The sequence below is a fragment of the Emys orbicularis genome, chromosome 2 (genome assembly GCF_028017835.1).
Source record: "Emys orbicularis isolate rEmyOrb1 chromosome 2, rEmyOrb1.hap1, whole genome shotgun sequence".
Taxonomy (NCBI): Eukaryota; Metazoa; Chordata; order Testudines; family Emydidae; genus Emys; species Emys orbicularis.
The window spans coordinates 297,948,751-297,967,288 of NC_088684.1; the positions used below are offsets into that span (position 1 = coordinate 297,948,751).

Consider the following 18,538-nt stretch of genomic DNA (forward strand, 5'->3'; position numbering starts at 1 on the left):
AAACAAAGCTGCATATCACCATATTTCATAATCACACCTTTGGTGGGTTTTGAAGTTTGCCCTTCAAAATATCTCAGAATATCAGTGTTGGAAGGGACCTTAGGAGATCATCTAGTCCAACCCCCTGCTCAAAGCAGGACCAATTCCCAACTAAATCATCCCAGCCAGGGCTTTGTCAAGCCTGACCTTAAAAACCTCTAAGGAAGGAGATTCCACCACCTCCCTAGGTAACCCATTCCAGTGCTTCACCACCCTCCTAGTGAAATAGTGTTTCCTAATATCCAACCTAAACCTCCCTCGCTGCAACTTGAGACCATTACAACTTGTTCTCTCATCTAAGAGGCTAGACCAATATATATTGTTAATGAAAAACAAATGCTGAGCTTTATTCATATTGTGTGAATCTGCTGCACTAGCATAAGGGTGAGGGTGCTGAGAAGCTGAGATGCAGGTGCGGGAAGCAGTAGGGGTAGGCTGCAATGAGACTTTATTAATGGCTGTTAGTGATAGAGGTAAATCAGGAGCGATCCAGCAACAACAAAAATAACTGCAGCAACACCAATACAAATAACTTCCTGGTATTCTGTAAAAAAAGCTTTCTTCCTGTTTGTTCCAATATAATCTCTCACTTTTTCTTCAGTTAAATTAGGTTCCAAATACATCTTATTGACATAATATCTGCCCCCATTCTCCTTATCCATTCTCTGGATCTTATCAATCAGCTCAGAAACCTGTTCTGCTCCAGTTGCTTTGTTACTGAAAGCGCAACATCGGTCTCCACACTTCTGAATCAGCCCCTTAAGATCTTTATTATCCGAGTTTTTCACATACTCAAGCAGTGCTTTACCGTCTAAATCCTCTTTCCGGGTGAACAGGACAATCATGTGCCTCATGGCTTCAACTCCAAAAATCTCCTGTACTCGCTTCACTGCGGCCTTGTCTTCCTCAGTGTAACGGCCCACCTGGGTCACCAGCAGCAGAGCGTGGGGGCCTGGGGCGGAGAGTGTGATACAGCGAACAATCTCTTTATATGTGTCTTTATCACAAACATTTTGGTCAAAAATGGCAGGTGTGTCAATAACCACAAGCTTCCTCCTATCCACAGTCCTTTCCCCCTTTTCACAAGTCACAGTTACTGGCTTTGTGTCGAGTGTGGACTCAAACTTCCTTTCATCAAGGATGGAGTTTCCTGTTGCGCTTTTCCCACCTCCAGTTTTGCCAACAAGGATGATTCTGAATTCCGATTCGCTGCTGTCATCTGCGGCTTCTGGGAACAGGTTTGACAGTCAGAACATCATTGCACAGATAAAAGTAAATGAGTAGGAGTTGCATCTAATTATACAATTTTTAATTAACCTGCATTAAAATCATGTACTCTGAACTGAGAGGCCCAGAATAAATAATATCCATCCAATCCCACATCTCTGCTTATCTCTATCCTCTTGGATGTCTTGTCACTTTAAACCAAAGATGACCAAAACTGAACTCCTTATCTTCTCACGCGTACCTTCTCCACTTCCTTCTTTTTCTATCACTCTTCTCAACACCACCATTCTCATCATCACTCCGGCCCACAATCTGGGGGCGATTTTTTTAAAATTATTCCTCTCTCTCCTTTGTCCCAAACATCTAGGTCGTATCCAATCCAACTATTTCTTAATCCTCAGCATCTCCAAGGCCAGTCCTTTTCTCTCCAACCGTACCTCCAAGTTTCTTTCCAGAACCTCAGTATATTCTGCCTTGATATTGCAACATCCTCCTCTCTGGCCTCCCAAACATACACATCAGACCCTTCAGTGCATTCAAAATACTAACAGTAAATTTGTCTTCCTTGCCCGTTGATTTGATCATGTAGCTTCTCTTTCTATTCTGTCGTTGGTTTCCTGTCCAACAGGATAGGTTCTTATACCATACTCGTAACTGTCGAATTGGAGCACCTCTGTATCTGGATTTACACAGATAACCCCTGGACCCACACACAGAACTGACGCTCTTTGTATTGGATCCTGGAATCAGATGTACACACGAGGCATATAAAAACAAACCCTTGTGTTCTACTCAGACCACTTCCTCCTTTAGCTGGAGATCAGAGCCTTTCAAATCTCTGAACATTTGACCATCAAATTTAAGCTTTTTGTCTCTACTTTCAAATGTCTATAGAACTCTTCACCCCATTACATATCCTCCCTTGTCAACCATTGCATTGCCCCATCCCCTCCACTCTGCTAATGATCCTAATAGGTTTTTTAGATTCTTGCATAATCACTCCTGTGCCTTCCTCATTGTAACCCCCAACGCATGGTATGATCTCACTGAGTTCATCTGCAAAATCACTGTCCACATCAAAGTTCCCCTTAAAAACCCACTTCTACTGTGCTGCATACAGTGAATCAGGTTGACTTGTCTATAAATTACCTCTTGTTCTTCCCTAGCTCTATATAGCTGGTCAAACAGGATAAAACATTTCATACACCTTGTGACATTATCTGATTAAAATATGACCATATAGATCATTATTGCAAACACTGTGTATTTGCAACATATATTGTGAAGTGAGGTGTCTATGGAAAGGTTATAATTTGCTGGTTATGATTATATTTGTATACATGTATCATTTGTATTTCAGTGTGTTTGATTCTGAGAAGCACCAGTAAAGCATTTGGCCAGCATATTGAGAAGGGACTATTCAAGTTGAATAGCCCATCAAGGAGTGACAATGGGCCTTGGGAGACGCCAGTCCACATCTGATGAGCCTTCCTGGGAATGTTCAAACTAGCATGTTGTAAATGGCTTCTACCTGTAAAGAACTGAGTCATGCATGGACATGTGACTTGCTCATGTGACTCCAAACTCCATCTTGTTGCTGTAATTTTCCACAGTAAGAACAATGGGTTTCCTTCAGAGGTGCACCGGTAAGAGTGGCTGGCTGGGGACGGGGCTCTGAATGCTGCTGGCTGGGTAACACACAGGTAAGCTTCCAGTGCAAGTGCTGGGCATGGACAGCCCACACTTGCCTTTTGGCTCCCCTCCCTCCCCTTCTATCCTCCTCCCCCACAGGAGCCCAAACCAGCCTAGTAGCCCCGGCCCCAGTGCCAGATGGACGGGGATGGGGCGGGCGAGGCCCCAACCCCGGTGGGCCCAAGCCAGCACCCACAGCCCCTGGGCAGCACAGCCACAGTGCCCTAGGCTCCAGCCACAGTGCTCGGGTAGCCAGGCATTGCAGTCCTTGCCGCCCCGGCCCCGGGGATCCGGACGACTGAGCAGCATGGTTCCTGATGCCCCGGCCAGCCCGGGGGATTGGGGTGGCTGGGCAGCACAGTGGCCACACTCCCAGCCCCAAGCTTTTCCCCTCACCCCTCCAATTCCTTTCCCTGAGCCCCCCCAAACCCCTGACCTGACTCCTGCACCCCCACACTCCTGCCCCAAGTCCACGCCCTGCCCTCACTCCTGCACCCCCCCACATCCCCACCCTGAGCCTCCCCAACCCCCTGCCCTGAGCCCCCCCCACTCCATCCCACACTTAAATTTCTTATAGGTACTGTCATATTGCAACCCCCCTGCCCTGAGTCCCCTCCCCCGGGGGGGTTGTTATAAAACAGTACCTGTAAGAAATTTAAGTTACTTTCACCCCTGGTTTCCTTCCACATGGAAGAGGATATAAAAGGCCCTAGAAACCCCTCCATTTTGTCTTCAATCCTGCTTCTTGCCTCTGGAGGGACTTTGCTACAAACTGAAGCTCTGAACAAAGGACTGAGGACCCATCCCAGCGGGGGATGTATTCCAGAGACTTGATTTGAACCTGCAGTTTATTCCATCACAGCTACAAGCCTGAACCAAGAACTTTGCAACTATTGTATGTATTTGAGCCCTTTAACCAATTTTAACTCTCACCCTTCCTTTCTTCTTTCTTTCTTGGACTGTGACTGCCCTTTTTCTCATCAGTTTGTCCTGAATTAGATACTCTCAGTAGTGTCCCACTAGAGCACATCTATTCATACTTTTGTTTCCATTTTTGGTTGAAATTTGAAAAAAGTTGATCATCTCTGTGCAGAAGTGATTGAGGGAGCTGGGGAATGGGATGTGCCTGGTACATAGACTCTCACTGTCGTTGGATTGGAACGAAGTTCTGCCGTGCTTCCACTCTGACCACCTCCTTGATCAAAATTGGTAGGGTCTTGGTTTGTTTGCAGCTGCTGTAGCAGCCTGAGATATGGACAAAATTACAGATACTAGGAAAGGGATTTTCTTTGTAATCATAGAATATTAAGGTTGGAAGAGACCTCAGGTCATCTAGCCCAACCCCTGCTGAAAGCAGGACCAACCCCAACATCCCAGCCAGGGCTTTGTCAAGCCTGACCTTAAAAACCTCCAAGGAAGGAGATTCCACCACCTCCCTAGGTAACACATTCCAGTGCTTCACCACCCTCCTACTGGAAAAAGTGTTTCCTAATATCCAACCTAAACCTTCCCAACTGCAACTTGAGACCATTACTCCTTGTTCTGTCATCTGCTACCACTGAACAGTCTAGATCCATCCTCTTTGTAACCTCCTTTCAGGTAGTTGAAGGCTGCTATCAAATCTCCCCTCACTCTTCTCTTCTGCAGACTAAATAACCCCACTTCCCTCAGCTTCTCATAAGTCATGTGCTCCAGCCCCCTAATCATTTTCATTGCCCTCTGCTGGACTCTCTTCAATTTGTCCACATCCTTTTTGTTGTGGGGGCCCAAAACTGGACGCAATACTCCAGATGTGGCCTCACCGGTGCCGAATAGAGGGGAATAATCGCTTCCCTCGATCTGCTGGCAATGCTCCTACTAGTGCAGCCCAATATGCTGTTAGCCTTCTTGACAACAAGGGCACACTGTCGACTCGTATCCAGCTTCTCGTCCACTGTAATTCCCAGGACCTTTTCTGCAGAACTGCTGCTTAGCCAGTCGGTCCCCAGCCTGTAGCGGTGCATGGGATTCTTCCATCCTAAGTGCAGGACTCTGCACTTGTTCTTGTTGAATCTCATCAGATTTCTTTTAGCCCAATCCTCCAATTTGTCTCGTCACTCTGGACCCTATCCCTACCCTCCAGCGTACCTACCTCTTCCCCCAGCTTAGTGTCATCCGTTAACTTGCTGAGGGTGTAATCCATCCCATCATCCAGATCATTAATAAAGATGTTTAACAAAATTGATGGTTGTCCCCAGCATAAGACAAAGTTACAAGGGACATGTCACTACAATTCCCCCCTCCCCCCCCTAATGCTAGAGCCATTAAAATAATTTGCGGTGACTAAAGGTATATTCAGAATATGTCTCAATCCCCTAGAGTTTGTGGTGCTCTTTTATTTTACAATAAAATTTGAGCTGAGCAAAACATAGAAATGAGGCCAGAATAGGGCCTTTTGTGTAATTGTCTTACCATCATCTCCTTTCTGCTTCTTCCCATCCATCTCTTTCTGAAATATTTGTAATAAAATGTGTTATTTACAAACATACTTTAAGGAAGGAGCTCAGAATATAGAAAAATCCTCTTCTAAAAAAGCTCAGTAATACAATTAATAAATAGTAATAATTATAATAACTGGTATGAAGTTTGCTTATGATCAGAAAAGTGCATTTCTGAATGACACCTTGATAGTTCATGTTTAACCTCCATCAGCATTTTTATCACATCTGTTTGACTTTAAGCACATGGGTAGTCCTACTGAAGTCAAGAGTTACGTAGCTGCCTTAAGGGTATCTATACTACCCGCCGGATCGGTTGGCAGCGCTCGATCTAGTGGGGGTCGATTTATCACATCTAGTCTAGACACGATAAATCGACTCCCGAGCACTCTCCTGTCAACTCCTGTACTCCACCGCCACGAGAGGCACAGGCGGAGTCAACGGGGGAGCGGCAGCAGTCGACTCACTGCAGTGAAGACAGCGCGGTAAGTTGATCTAAGTACGCTCACTTCAGCTACGTTAGTGTAGACCTGGCTAGTGTAGACCAGGCCTTAGTTAAGCACATGTATGTTAGCAGGTGTGAGGCCATTAGAGCTGTCCTAACTGCAAGTAAGGTCAAACTAAGCCTCTGAAAATCAGTTCTGTTATTGCAGCCTCGTACATACCTACATTTTCATCAGCAATAGAGATTCTGGATTCAGAACTTAGTCAACAGTTTGACTGATGCACAAGGCAGAGAGGATGCAGCTTGTACTTCAGTACTGATACTGCCTTTGCAACACTGACTTGTACAAAGCAGGTGTCAATTCGTAAACTAAGTGGCCATGATTCTGTCAGAGCCAAATCTGGGAGAAGACGGCATAAAGGCTGGACAAAAAATTTTGAATGAAACTTTTTTTCTCTGAAAAATGCAGAACTGGATCGACCAAAACATTTTGCAAATTCAGGATGAATTTGCCAAAATGTTTTGGTGGTGGTGGTGGTGGTGGTGGTGGTGGTGGTGGTGGGGGGGGTTCAAAAAAGTTTAAATGTTTCATTTTGATATTTTCTAAATGAAGTATTGATTTTCTATTCAAAATGACTTTCCATTTTGAAATTTACCTTGACTTTACTTTAAAAAAAAAAAAAAAAAAAAACTTTCAAAAAAGCTGCAAATTAAACAATGTTGTGTGTTGGGTAAAATAAAACCTTTTAACCCAAACAATTTTTTTTACTTTTTTCAGTTTGCCAAAAATATTTTTTTCAACTCAACGTGATTTTTTTCAGTTCTGCCTGTAACGTTGCACTCATGCTTTATGAAAATGTGCTTATGAATGTAAATATGATATAACTGGAATATGCTTTATGCAAAAGGTCTCTTGTAAGGTGTCATTACAAAGGTTATGATCTTTTGAATATATTCATCCTATATGTATGCATGTATCATTTTTGTATCTGAAACTAGAAATATGAAGTATAACTCTGGGGTCCCATTGTAATTATGCAAAGTGTGAGCCATTAATGGTGGTTTAGGAACTTGATGGCTCCCATTGACCAGAGACAATGAGCTGTCACTGGCTTTGTTTACCTGCAAGCCTTCCTGTGTACATGTGGGCTAACCTAAGAAGAACGGAGGCTGGGGTCTTACAGTGACATGTGATCATGTCACCTGATACTTGAATCCATCTTAATCCTTGTACTTTTCCATTGAGAAGCAGAGGTGGAGTCTAAGCACAAACAAAGGATTCACACCTTGTGCAAAAGCTATAAAAAGGGGGGTGGAGCAGGACAAAGGGATGGCTGCCAGTCATGAGAACCCCTGCTTACCACCTGAGATGTCTGCTAGATCTAACCAAGACTGTACCGGGGAAAGGATTGGGCCCAGACTAGGAAAGAGTCCAGTCTGTGAAAAAAGCTTATTGGAATATCTTTAAGGGTGACATATTATATGCAATCAGTTTCTTAATGTATTAGGCTTAGACTTGGGTGTTTTTGCTTTATTTTGCTTTTGTGACTTACTTTGTTCTGTCTGTTATTACTTGAAACCACTTAAATCCTACTTTTTATACTTAATAAAATCACCTTTGTTTATTAATTAACCCAGAGTGATTGATACGGGGAGGGGGGCAAACAGCTGTGCATATCTCTCTAGCTGTGCTATAGAGGGCGAACAATTTATGAATTTACCCTGTATAAGCTTTATACAGAGTAAAATGGATTTATTTGGGGTTCAGGCTCCCACAAAGGCTGAACACTGGGCTCTGGGAAAGTCCCTGTTAACTGAGTAGCCCCTGGTCTGAGTGAATTTCAATTTCTGTGAACTGCAGATGGGTGGCCCAACCTCTGGGTCTGTGCTGGAGCTGACTGGAGTGTTTAACTCAGCAAGACAGGAGTGGAGGGGCGCCTGTTCTGGCAGGAGGGTTGTTCTCAGTGGTATCCCAGCTCATCGAGTGACAGTCTCAAGGAGTCTCTGTGACTGAACCCGTCACACTGCCATTGAACAAAAAAATTGGTTATTTGCAGAGTTCTAATTATAACCTCAGTTTAAAACATCATTTAAATGCATTTGTACAGCACTGAGCAACCTGTTTCCTGAAATCAGGAAAGCTTAATAGCTGAAAATGCACTCTTATCCTGATTCTCACACCTAGTGCAACCCAAACATTGCTGCCTGTGGAATGCCTTCCCAATATCTCAGCCAAAATCTTTGTGGGTGTGACGGGGCAGCCCCGCCCCGCACTAGCCCCAGCGACGTCAGACCAGTAGCTCTGACAGAGGAAGTTCCGCCCCATTCATACTGGGCATGCTCCAGATGCTCACTGAGTATAAAAGGAGGGAACTCAGCTCAGTCGGGGCTGGCGGCCACAAGGGAAGGACCTAACTGGGAAGCTCCTGCAGAGGACCAGCTGACGCTCTTGAAGCTGCCAGGAACAGAGGTTTCTACAGGCCGGCACGAACCCCTACTGCGGGAGGAACCAGGGCAGGTGATGGACCTGGAGACTCGCGGAGAACCCTGGGATCCATGGGAGACCCCAACTCCCAAGCCGGTAGGGAGCGACCCAGGGGAGGTGAAGGACTGGTACCTTGACCTGGTAAGCCTCAGCGTGTTTCGGTAGGACCCCCTCGCTGAGCCAGTAGTAAGGTCCTACGGCCCTGCAACCAGGGGTGCTTGCATGGACTCTGGCCATTAGGCCATGCTGCCCTGTAAGGAGGGACGTAAACCCTCACAGTTGGGGCCACTGGAAATCAGCAGAACAAATTCCATTGGCAAAACACAATGTATTCAATTGTGCCAACTGCAGACAACCCTGCATAAGGGCAGTGCACAGTAACACTGACCCAGGACAAACACTGGGGGAAACTGAGGTGCCTGCAGGGGACAGAGTGGGGTGAGGGTGTGGTGTGCATTCTTCACTCTCCATTAGGATGGAGCAGATCACTCCTCCCAAACCCCCTGACCCTGCTCCACGGGCTAGTGCAGAGTGGGAGGGGCAAGACCATGGCCCCAACTCCTCACCTCCTTCTAGTCCATGTATTCAACAGGAAGAGGACGGGGCAAGAAGCCGCTGAGAGCACGGACTATTCTTATGGTCTGACTTCATACCAACTGCATGAAAAAGAGGCGTCTTGTATGTACCCCTCCTGCAAAAGCCACTCCTAATTTAGCCAGTCTGAATGGAGTGACCATGGACAGTGAAGAGATTCTACGTACTTCTGGACACTTTTGAGGGAAGTGAAGCAGTCAGTATTTATCACATCCCACTTCACTGAGAGGGGAAAACAATTAACTCATTATCTAATGAAAAGTTGCACAGATGTGTGTATATGTGTCCCTTCCTCTCCCCCCTCCCCCCTCAACCAGCATTCTTATTTGGACACTGTGCTAACTGGACATTGGAGTACAGGTCATTGTTTAAGACACCACTTTCCTCTAAGGAAAGTTAGGTTAATTGTGCAGATTCTAGCAAGAGAGAGGACTGAAGAAAATGTGCAGTCTTTAATATCAATTGCCTCAAGCGTTGCGTGCTTGAGGAAATAAATAGTTGCCCAAAAAATTACTGTAAAAAATATGTCGTTGGCTTCCATCGTAACTATCTCCCATCACCCCTTTTCCAGTCCATTCAAAATGTTACTGCAGGCATATCTTCTTTTCTCATTATTCTAGATACAATCTTTGAAATCCCTCCAGTGTCCCCTCTTTTCCATAGCATCATGTTAACATGTCTTGTCTTCATCCTTAAGTCTTTTTAAAATTCTGCCCCTTCCTATTCATTCTGCTTTTGTACCCTATGGAGCTGTACAAGACCCTGCTGCTTTATTGCTGATTTCAGCCTTGGCATAGTTGTCCTTTCCTCCTAGAAGCATCTTTTGTGCTTTCTTCCACCCCTGTGAACTGTAGTAAATAAAGCACTGTCCTTTCAGTTTTCACCAAAAACGTTAGTAGCGATTGGATGTCTAACATAGTGAATGTCAATGAAAATGAGGTAGGATCAGAGTCTAAAATAGGGAAAGAACAAGTTAAAATTACTTAGACAAATTAGATATCTTCAAGTCACCAGGACCTGATTAAATGCATCCTAGAATACTTAAGGAGCTGACTGAGGAGATACTGAGTCATTAACGTTTATCTTCGAGACATCGTGGAAGATGGGATACATTCCAGAAGACTGGAAAAGGGTACATACAGTGCCCATCTATAAAAAGGGAAATAAGGGCAACCTGGGGAATTAGACCAGTCAGCTTAACTTCTGTACCCGGAAAGATAACGGGGCAAATAACTAAGCAATCAATTTGAAAACACCTAGAAGATAATAAGGTGAAAAGTAACAGTCAGCAGTCTGCTCTCTGTTAGTTTCCCATAGATTGTCAATTTTTGAGCCTCTGTCCTAATGTTCAAGGGTCTCCATGGCTTGATCCCCAGATAGCTGCAAGACAATCTACAGCTCCAAGAAGAAGGCAGTAGTTGACCGTGCCACTGCTCCGATACAATGGACTTGTCCACTAGAAGGGTAAAGTTCATGTGTGCAGGAGACAGAAGTTTCTTGGTGGACAGTCCAAGACACTGGAATGGACTCCTACAGGAATTATGAATCATCACAAACCTTGCCATTTTCCAATTAAGTGCAAGTCATACACCTTCTACCTGCTTTCTCTCATATATCAAGATAGTAGCATGTGAATGTACAAAAAAATTGAATTCAAACAAAAAACTGAAACAATAACAAACCCTACCAAAACAATACACTGCACTGTACACACAATTCACCTCATGAGGAAAAGATGAAAGAAGAGCAAACCACATTAGGCAGAAGTTACCCTCCTTGCTTAATACATGACTGGAAGACACACAGATATGACTGTGGTTAGGAGGACATAAGAACCAATGAACAAAACAGAATATATTTCAGATCTTTGATGTGTGCAATAAGAGTGACAGATTGTGTTGTGAAATTGAAATGAACTGAGTTAGAGAAGGTATTTGGCTTTTTCTTCTATATTAGAAAAACTCCACTGGCATAACATTCATCAATGTAGTAAACTGAGGTATCTTATTGTGCCTGTGTGGCATCACACTGTGTTAGAGTTTCATCACAATTTTCAAACTCTTTCCAAACTCTTATTCCAGCATATTCAAAGCGCCATAGAACTAGAATTTATTTTTTAAAAAATAATAAAAAAAAGTTTGAAAACATTTTCATGAAATTCCCTCTGTTTTTTGACCAACTACAAAGCTGATCAAAATCTGTTGAAATTTTGAGAAAAATCAGTATAAAATTTCCTTAAAAATTCCCGTTCCTCCCTACCCCCTTTATTCATCCATCTCTAGAAAAACTGTCACCTGATGAAATTAGTAGGCCAGAGATTTAATAAGAGGATGTACTTTTCCTACAATGCATGACTAACCTGTGGAACTCATTTCCATAGGAAGTTGTGATGGCCAAAAGTATAACTGAGTTCAAAAAAAGAACTGGATACGTTCATGGAGAATAGGTCTATCAATGGCTATTAGCCAATACCCCATGTTCAGGGTGATCCTAAACTGCTGACTTTCAGAAGCTAGGAGTGCAAGATAGTGCCCTGTTCTGTACACTCCCCCTGAAGTTCTGGTACAGGCCACTGTTACAAACAGGATACTGGGCAAGATGGACCATGATCTGACCTAGTTAGGAGGCACTGTGTTTTTGCAATTGTTCAAGCAGGGATTCAAGAAAGCAGAGGAAGACCCAGAGTCAAAGGCAGAGTCTATTCATACATCTGATTTTGTAATCCTAAGCTTCCAAACCAGAATTCTCGATGATCTACTTTTCAATCACTTGCTGCCAGCAGGGCACTGTTTTGGGACATATATTATTATATCAGCAAAGAGCACTGAGTGGGGGGACCTGATAGTTCTGGAGACCTGGGATGACCAGCAGTGGCTGCAGTACTTGTGGAAGTGGAAGGCCTCTTTCCTGGTATGTGACCAAACACACCAAATACTGACAGTCTCAAAAGGGCCTGTTCTCATGAGCTTACAAGTCTGGTTTCTCTATCAAATGGGTTCTGTCTGATGCATAATAACCAAACCTTAGAACCTCTGTGGATTTGTCCATCACTAGTACATACCCGGGCAGTTTTTCCAAGTTGATAGGCTGACATTTCTCCTCTAAAACAGGGATCTGAAACAGCTTCTTCCTGAAAAATCAATAGAACGTATTATACATCAAAGCCAAATCCCAACTGGTATGTGTCTCATTGTTCTTGTGCACACTGAGGGGGGATTTATTTCCTAATTATTATTATTTTATTTATACAGTGCCATGAATATGCATGAAACATTACAGATGAATAGGAGACAGTGGGGGAGATTTTCAGAGGCATAAATTGCAGTTTACATCCATAGGAGCCAGGTCCCTAGCTGATAATTGTGCCTTTGAAACTCTTCCTCCACGTCCCTGCAACAGGAGTTTAGAAGCTAAGGCCTTGATCCTACAATTGGAGCTGCCGGCATGGATACTGGGCTGGCTAGAGACCTGTTGACTATAATTTACCAGAGGGCAGGGGTCTGTGCTAGTGGATTCAATTGCAGGATCGGGGTCTAAGGCCTGAATCCACAAAGGGGCTGAGTGTCGCAACACCGAACTTTTAGGCATCTTGAAAATCACTGGAATCCACAAACCCTGGGTTAGGCACCCAGGCTCCCTACCCTCTGCATGGGGAGAGACAGGCACCTGAGAATGGGATTCACAAAGCCAGCGTGCTGGGCAAGGAGCCAATGGGAGAAGCTGATGACAAGGATGTGATTTTAAGCCCTGGACTCTCAGGGTGCCTAAAGCCCAAGCTGCAGGGAGGCACCGATCTCTATTTGTGACCCACAGCCAGGAACCCCTCTCCTGGCATCAGGCAGCTTGGGTACCAGCCTAACTACCTACAAAATGGATGGTGGTTGGAGGCCAACAGATCCCTTATAACCTTTAGCCCAGTGGTTAAGGAACTCACCCAGGAGGTGGAAGACACCAGCTGAATTCCTTCCTTTGCCTGATGAGAAGGGATCTGAGCAGGGTTTCCCCATGTCTCAGGTGAGTGCTCTGGTCTATAGATTTCAGAGTAGTAGCCGTGTTAGTCTGTATCCGCAAAAAGAACAGGAGTACTTGTGGCACCTTAGAGACTAACAAATTTATTAGAGCATAAGCTTTCGTGGGCTACAACCCACTTCTTCGGATGCGAAGAAGTGGGTTGTAGCCCACGAAAGCTTATGCTCTAATAAATTTGTTAGTCTCTAAGGTGCCACAAGTACTCCTGGTCTATAGAGTCATTCTGGCCTAATACATATTTAATAAAAAGTGGAATGGCTTCAACAAGAGAGATTGAGAGAGACCCACCTCTGAATATTCCAGAGTCCTACTGGATTGGGCCCTGCAGGAAACACAGGTATTGCCCTGCCTATCTTCACCTGGTTTGAGGATCACACTATGGCTTTGTTGTGGGAACCACGGGTTGTGGGACTCATTTTAATGCAGTGAGTGGAGGAAGGATAGACCACTCAGGATTTCATTTTACATTAAAATCATATATTAATATTTTCATTTTTTTGGACTGGCTGCTTGCTTTTGTTTTGTCTCACACTAAGCTTGAATCTATAGTGTAAGTGAGCTGATCTGCTAGCATGTCTATAGGAAATTGATAGCTAAAAGGAGCTAGGCAGGTGGCCTACAGAGACTGAATACAAAATCATCTTCAAAAAAAGTTGACTCTAAACCTGCAAATTGTGCACATAGCAAGTCCTCGTAAACATGGATTCCTACACACTTACCCTTGTCCCCCCTCCCTGGTCTGATTTTAGGTAATGAAATAAAAGGGAAATATTGAGTTGAGGAGGGCATAAAACAAGACATTAACTGAAGGAAGATGAGACAATGCCACAAATTTGGTCAAAGCAGGTGGAGGATAGATAGTGAGAAATCATTAAAGGCATAAAAAGATGTGTACCTGCTGCTTACTCCAAGTCTCAATTTGGCCCAAGATGGTCAAAGAGGAAAAGGGCTGAAAACTGAACCTTGATAAAGGGAGGAGCTGCCACCAGACATAGAGAGTGCATTTTGTAAGCTGGCCCTGTAAATAACTAGGATACAAGGGAAGCTTAGATGCTCACATAATTATGGAGGTAGATCAGGAGAATGGTCTGGTCCCCAATGTTAAAGGAGTTAAGGAGAAGGTGGAAGGAGAAGGAGCAATTAGCAGAAAGAAGGCTATTCGTTGCATCCTAAGAGAATATTAGACTGTGATGTATGTAACTAACACTCAAGCAGACTTCACTGCTGTTTCTTCTTGTTTAGTTTCCTTAATCTAAAAATAAGTCATTCCTACTGACAGAACATGGTTGCTTTTGTGTGGGGAAAACAGTTATCCCCACTCTAAATGTAACTGCCCCCCTCCCACTGAAAAAGAAAATAACTACCCTTGGAGAAAACAGATCAGCACCAAACTCAAGAATACCCCACCCCTCCTCTATCTTTTCTTCAGTGGCCTTTACATCCCACTCAGGATGTTCTATGGATCTCTGTAAACATCTAGGTTTATTGAAAACAAACAAAAAAGGAAAAATACAGAAAAGGAAAAAGAATTAGTAATCAGTCACCAAAAGAAGGGGTAACTTTCTTAGTAAAATAATTCATTTCTGTTGTACTCCAACCTGCAGGGAATTTGTTCAGGGATCAAGTAAACCTCCTAATGATGTCAAGTATCAGAGGGGTAGCCGTGTTAGTCTGGATCTGTAAAAAGCAACAGAGAGTCCTGTGGCACCTTTAAGACTAACAGACGTATTGGAGCATAAGCTTTCGTGGGTGAATACCCACTTCATCAGACGCATGTAATGGAAATTTCCAGCGGCAGGTATAAATATGCAGGCCAGAATCAGTCTGGAGATAACGAGGTTAGTTCAATCAGGGAGGGTGAGGCCCTCTGCAAGCAGTTGAGGTGTGAACACCAAGGGAGGAGAAACTGCTTCTGTAGTTGGCTAGCCATTCTAGCTCAGTGGTTTGAGCATTGGCCTGCTAAACCCAGGGTTGTGAGTTCAATCCTTGAGGAGGCCACTTGGGGATCTGGGGCAAAATGAGTACTTGGTCCTGCTAGTGAAGGCAGGGGGCTGGACTCGATGACCTTTCAAGGTCCCTTCCAGTTCTAGGAGATGGGATATTTCAATTTCATTTCATTTCAATCCTGACCTGATGGTGTCAAATTTGCAAATGAACTGAAGCTCAGCAGTTTCTCTTTGAAGTCTGCTCCAGAAGTTTTTTTGCTGCAAGATGGCTACCTTTACATCTGCTATTGTGTGGCCAGAGAGGTTGAAGTGTTCTCCTACAGGTTTTTGTATACTGCTATTCCTGATATCTGACTTGTGTCCATTTATCCTTTTACGTAGGGACTGTCCAATTTGGCCGATGTACATAGCAGAGGGGCATTGCTGGCACATGATGGCATATATAACATTGGTGGACGTGCAGGTGAATGAACCAGTGATGTTGTAGCTGATCTGGTTAGGTCCTGTGATGGTGTCACTGGTGTAGATATGTGGGCAGAGTTGGCATCGAGGTTTGTTGCATGGATTGGTTCCTGAGTTAGAGTTGTTATGGTGCGTTGTGTGGTTGCTGGTGAGAATATGCTTAAGGTTGGCGGGTTGTCTGTGGGTGAGGACTGGCCTGCTTCCCAAGGTCTGTGAAAGTGAGGGATCATTGTCCAGGATGGGTTGTAGATCACTGATGATGCGTTAGAGAGGTTTAAGCTGAGGACTGTAGGTGATGGCCAGTGGAGTTCTGTTGGTTTCTTTCTTGGGCTTGTCTTGTAGCAGGAGGCTTCTGGGTACACATCTGGCTCTGTTGATTTGTTTCCTTATTTCCTCGTGTGGGCATCGTAGTTTTGAGAATGCTTGGTGAAGATCTTGTAGGTGTTGGTCTCTGTCTGAGGGGTTGGAGCAGATGCGGTTGTACCTCAGCGCTTGGCTGTAGACGATGGATCGTGTGGTCATTGTCAATTATCAGACCTTAGCTAAGGCCAGATGAAGCACTCCAATGGCCATCACCTACAGTCCTCAGCTTAAACCTCTCCAACGCATCATCAGTGATCTACACGGGGCCGCCCAGAGCACTGCTCTGCTCCCGCTGGTGTGAGCTTGCACACATGGGGCACAGGGACACTATAACAGAAGAGGAGCCGGGGTAGTGCTCCGACAAGCCCCAGCACAAATTAAGACCTGGTTTTAATACAACTAAATGTAAACGTACACATCTAGGAACAGAGAATGTAGGCCGTAATTACCGATGGGGTCTCTAACATGGGAAGCAGTGACTGAGAAGGATTTGGGGGTCAGAGTGGATCACAAGCTAAATATGAGTCAACAGTGTTACACGGTTGCAAAAAAAGCAAACATGATTCTGGGATGTATTAGCAGGAGTGTTGAAATCAAGACACGAGAAGTGATTCTTCCGCTCTACTCTGCACTGATTAGGCCTCAACTGCAGTATTGTGTCCAGTTCTGGGCGCCACATTTCAGGAAAGATGTGGACAAATTGGAGAAAGTCCAGCGAAGAGCAACAAAAATGATTAAATTTCTAGAAAACATGACCTATGAGGAAAGATTGAAAGAACTGGGTTTGTTTAGTCTGGAGAAGAGAAGACTGAGAGGGGACATGATAGCAGTCTTCAAGTTCCTGAAAGGTTGTTACAAGGAGGAAGGAGAAACATTATTCTCCTTAACCTCTGATGATAGGACAAGAAGCAAGGGGTTTAAACTGCAGCAAGGGAGGTTTAGGTTGGACATTAGGAAAAACGTCCTGTCAGGGTGGTTAAGTGCTGGAATAAATTGCCTAGGGAGGTTGTGAAATCTCCATCATTGGGGATTTTTAAGAGCAGGTTAGACAAACACCTGTCAGGGATGGCCTAGATGGTGCTTGGTCCTGCCATGAGGGCAGGGGACTGGACTAGATGACTTCTCTTGAGGTCCCTTCCAGTTCTATGATGACCCATGTATGTACTCATAGACCGTAATCAAGTCACCCCTTAACCTTCTCTTTGTTAAGATAAACAGATTGAGCTCTGTGAGTCTCACACTAGAAAACATGTTTTCTAATCCTTTAATCATACATGTGGATCTTCTTTGAACCCTCTCCAATTTTTCAACATCGTTTTTGAATTGTGGGCACCAGAATTCAACCTGTATTCCAGCAGCAGTTGCACCAGTGCCAAATCTCACGGTAGGGGCGCTTATCTTTTTGGTTGGAGATTAGCTGGAGCAGCCAGGAGGATGTTAAAATAACAACACAGAGGGAGGGTGCTAAGGAGGCAAATGCAGCTCAAATGCAGCACGTTGAGAACGAATTGAACTGAGGCGGCAAAGAATGAGAAGAAAATAATTTTTTTATTTGCTTATATACCAATGTTAGGATGACAAGCTGGAGGAATTAAAAATTCTCATTGATGAAAAGGAATTTGATATAGTTGTGTTGGAATTTTAGTTATTAATGCAGGGTATTACCACAACACTAATTTAATATTAAATTCTTTTATTAAATCCGAAGGCCAAATGGGGTTTAAACAATTGCTCTAAACATTTCTAAAAAGCCTAAATAATAAGCAATCTGCTACCTCCACACAGTAACAAAACATTTATATGCATTTGATTAAGAGACTTACAAATGGGTCCAGGGGAGCTTAGACCTACACAGCTCCAACATGGTCAGGCAGTGAACCCTTAAAGAGTTTACTTTTTTATACCCCTTAACAAGCAAGTGACGTCATTGTCAATTATCAGACCTTAGCTAAGGCCAGATGAAGCAGTTTTTATGTAGCCAGTTATTTACTTTAGCTGGTACCCAATTAACCCTGTTTTATTTCTATTACTTTAGCTCAAACTTTAAATAAGATAACACTGATATTTAGAAGGGTCACTACAAGTGTAAGACAGCAACTCTTCCTTCTCATGAGCTCATTGTTTTTGGTTGCATGCTTTGGGCCTATTGCTCATTCTAATATCCCAACTCAGTTTAAAACCATAGTTTACCCAACTCTAATGTGGGCCTATAATCCTATAAATTAGGACAAGAAGCAATGGGCTTAAATTACAGCAAGGGCGGTTTAGGTTGGACATTAGGAAAAACTTCCTGTCAGGGTGGTTAAGCACAAGAATAAATTGCCTAGGGAGGTTGTGGAATCTCCATCACTGGGGATTTTTAAGAGCACATTGGACAAACACCTGTCAGGAATGGTCTAGATAATACTTAGTCCTGCCATGAGTGCAGGGGACTGGACTAGATGACCTCTCGAGGTCCCTTCCAGTCCTATGGTTTTATGATTCTATGAAATTAGCATTATTGACACCTCATAGACTCATAGACTTTAAGGTCAGAAGGGACCATTATGATCATCTAGTCTGACCTCCCGCATGATGCAGGCCTCTAAACATGACCCACCCACTCCTGGAATAATTCTCTCCCTTGACTCAGGTGTTGAAGTCCCCAAATCATGATTTAAAGACTTCAAGTCGCAGAGTGTCCTCCAGCAAGCGACCCCTGCCCCATGCTGCGGAGGAAGGCGAAAAACCTCCAGGGCCTCTGCCAATCTACCCTGGAGGAAAATTCCTTCCCGACCCC

The 18,538-nt window shown here is 44.1% G+C and overlaps 1 protein-coding gene across 4 annotated transcripts in view; it reads right to left on the minus strand.

The window, feature by feature from the left end:
- Positions 1 to 471: 471 nt before the first annotated feature.
- Positions 472 to 18,538, minus strand: part of LOC135875252 (GTPase IMAP family member 2-like) — a 32,495-nt gene continuing 14,428 nt past the window's right edge. For 3 of the 4 annotated variants that reach the window (XM_065400256.1, XM_065400255.1, XM_065400254.1), the window contains 3 exons: positions 12,021 to 12,089; positions 5,410 to 5,446; positions 472 to 1,267 (listed from right to left, as the gene is read on the minus strand). In XM_065400256.1, the coding sequence (XP_065256328.1) occupies positions 501 to 1,267; positions 5,410 to 5,446; positions 12,021 to 12,053 (837 nt within the window). In that variant the 5' untranslated portion in view covers positions 12,054 to 12,089 and the 3' untranslated portion in view covers positions 472 to 500. Of the gene's footprint in view, positions 1,268 to 5,409; positions 5,447 to 12,020; positions 12,090 to 18,538 lie in introns of those variants that run through there. The other variant, XM_065400258.1, reaches the window with a different exon arrangement.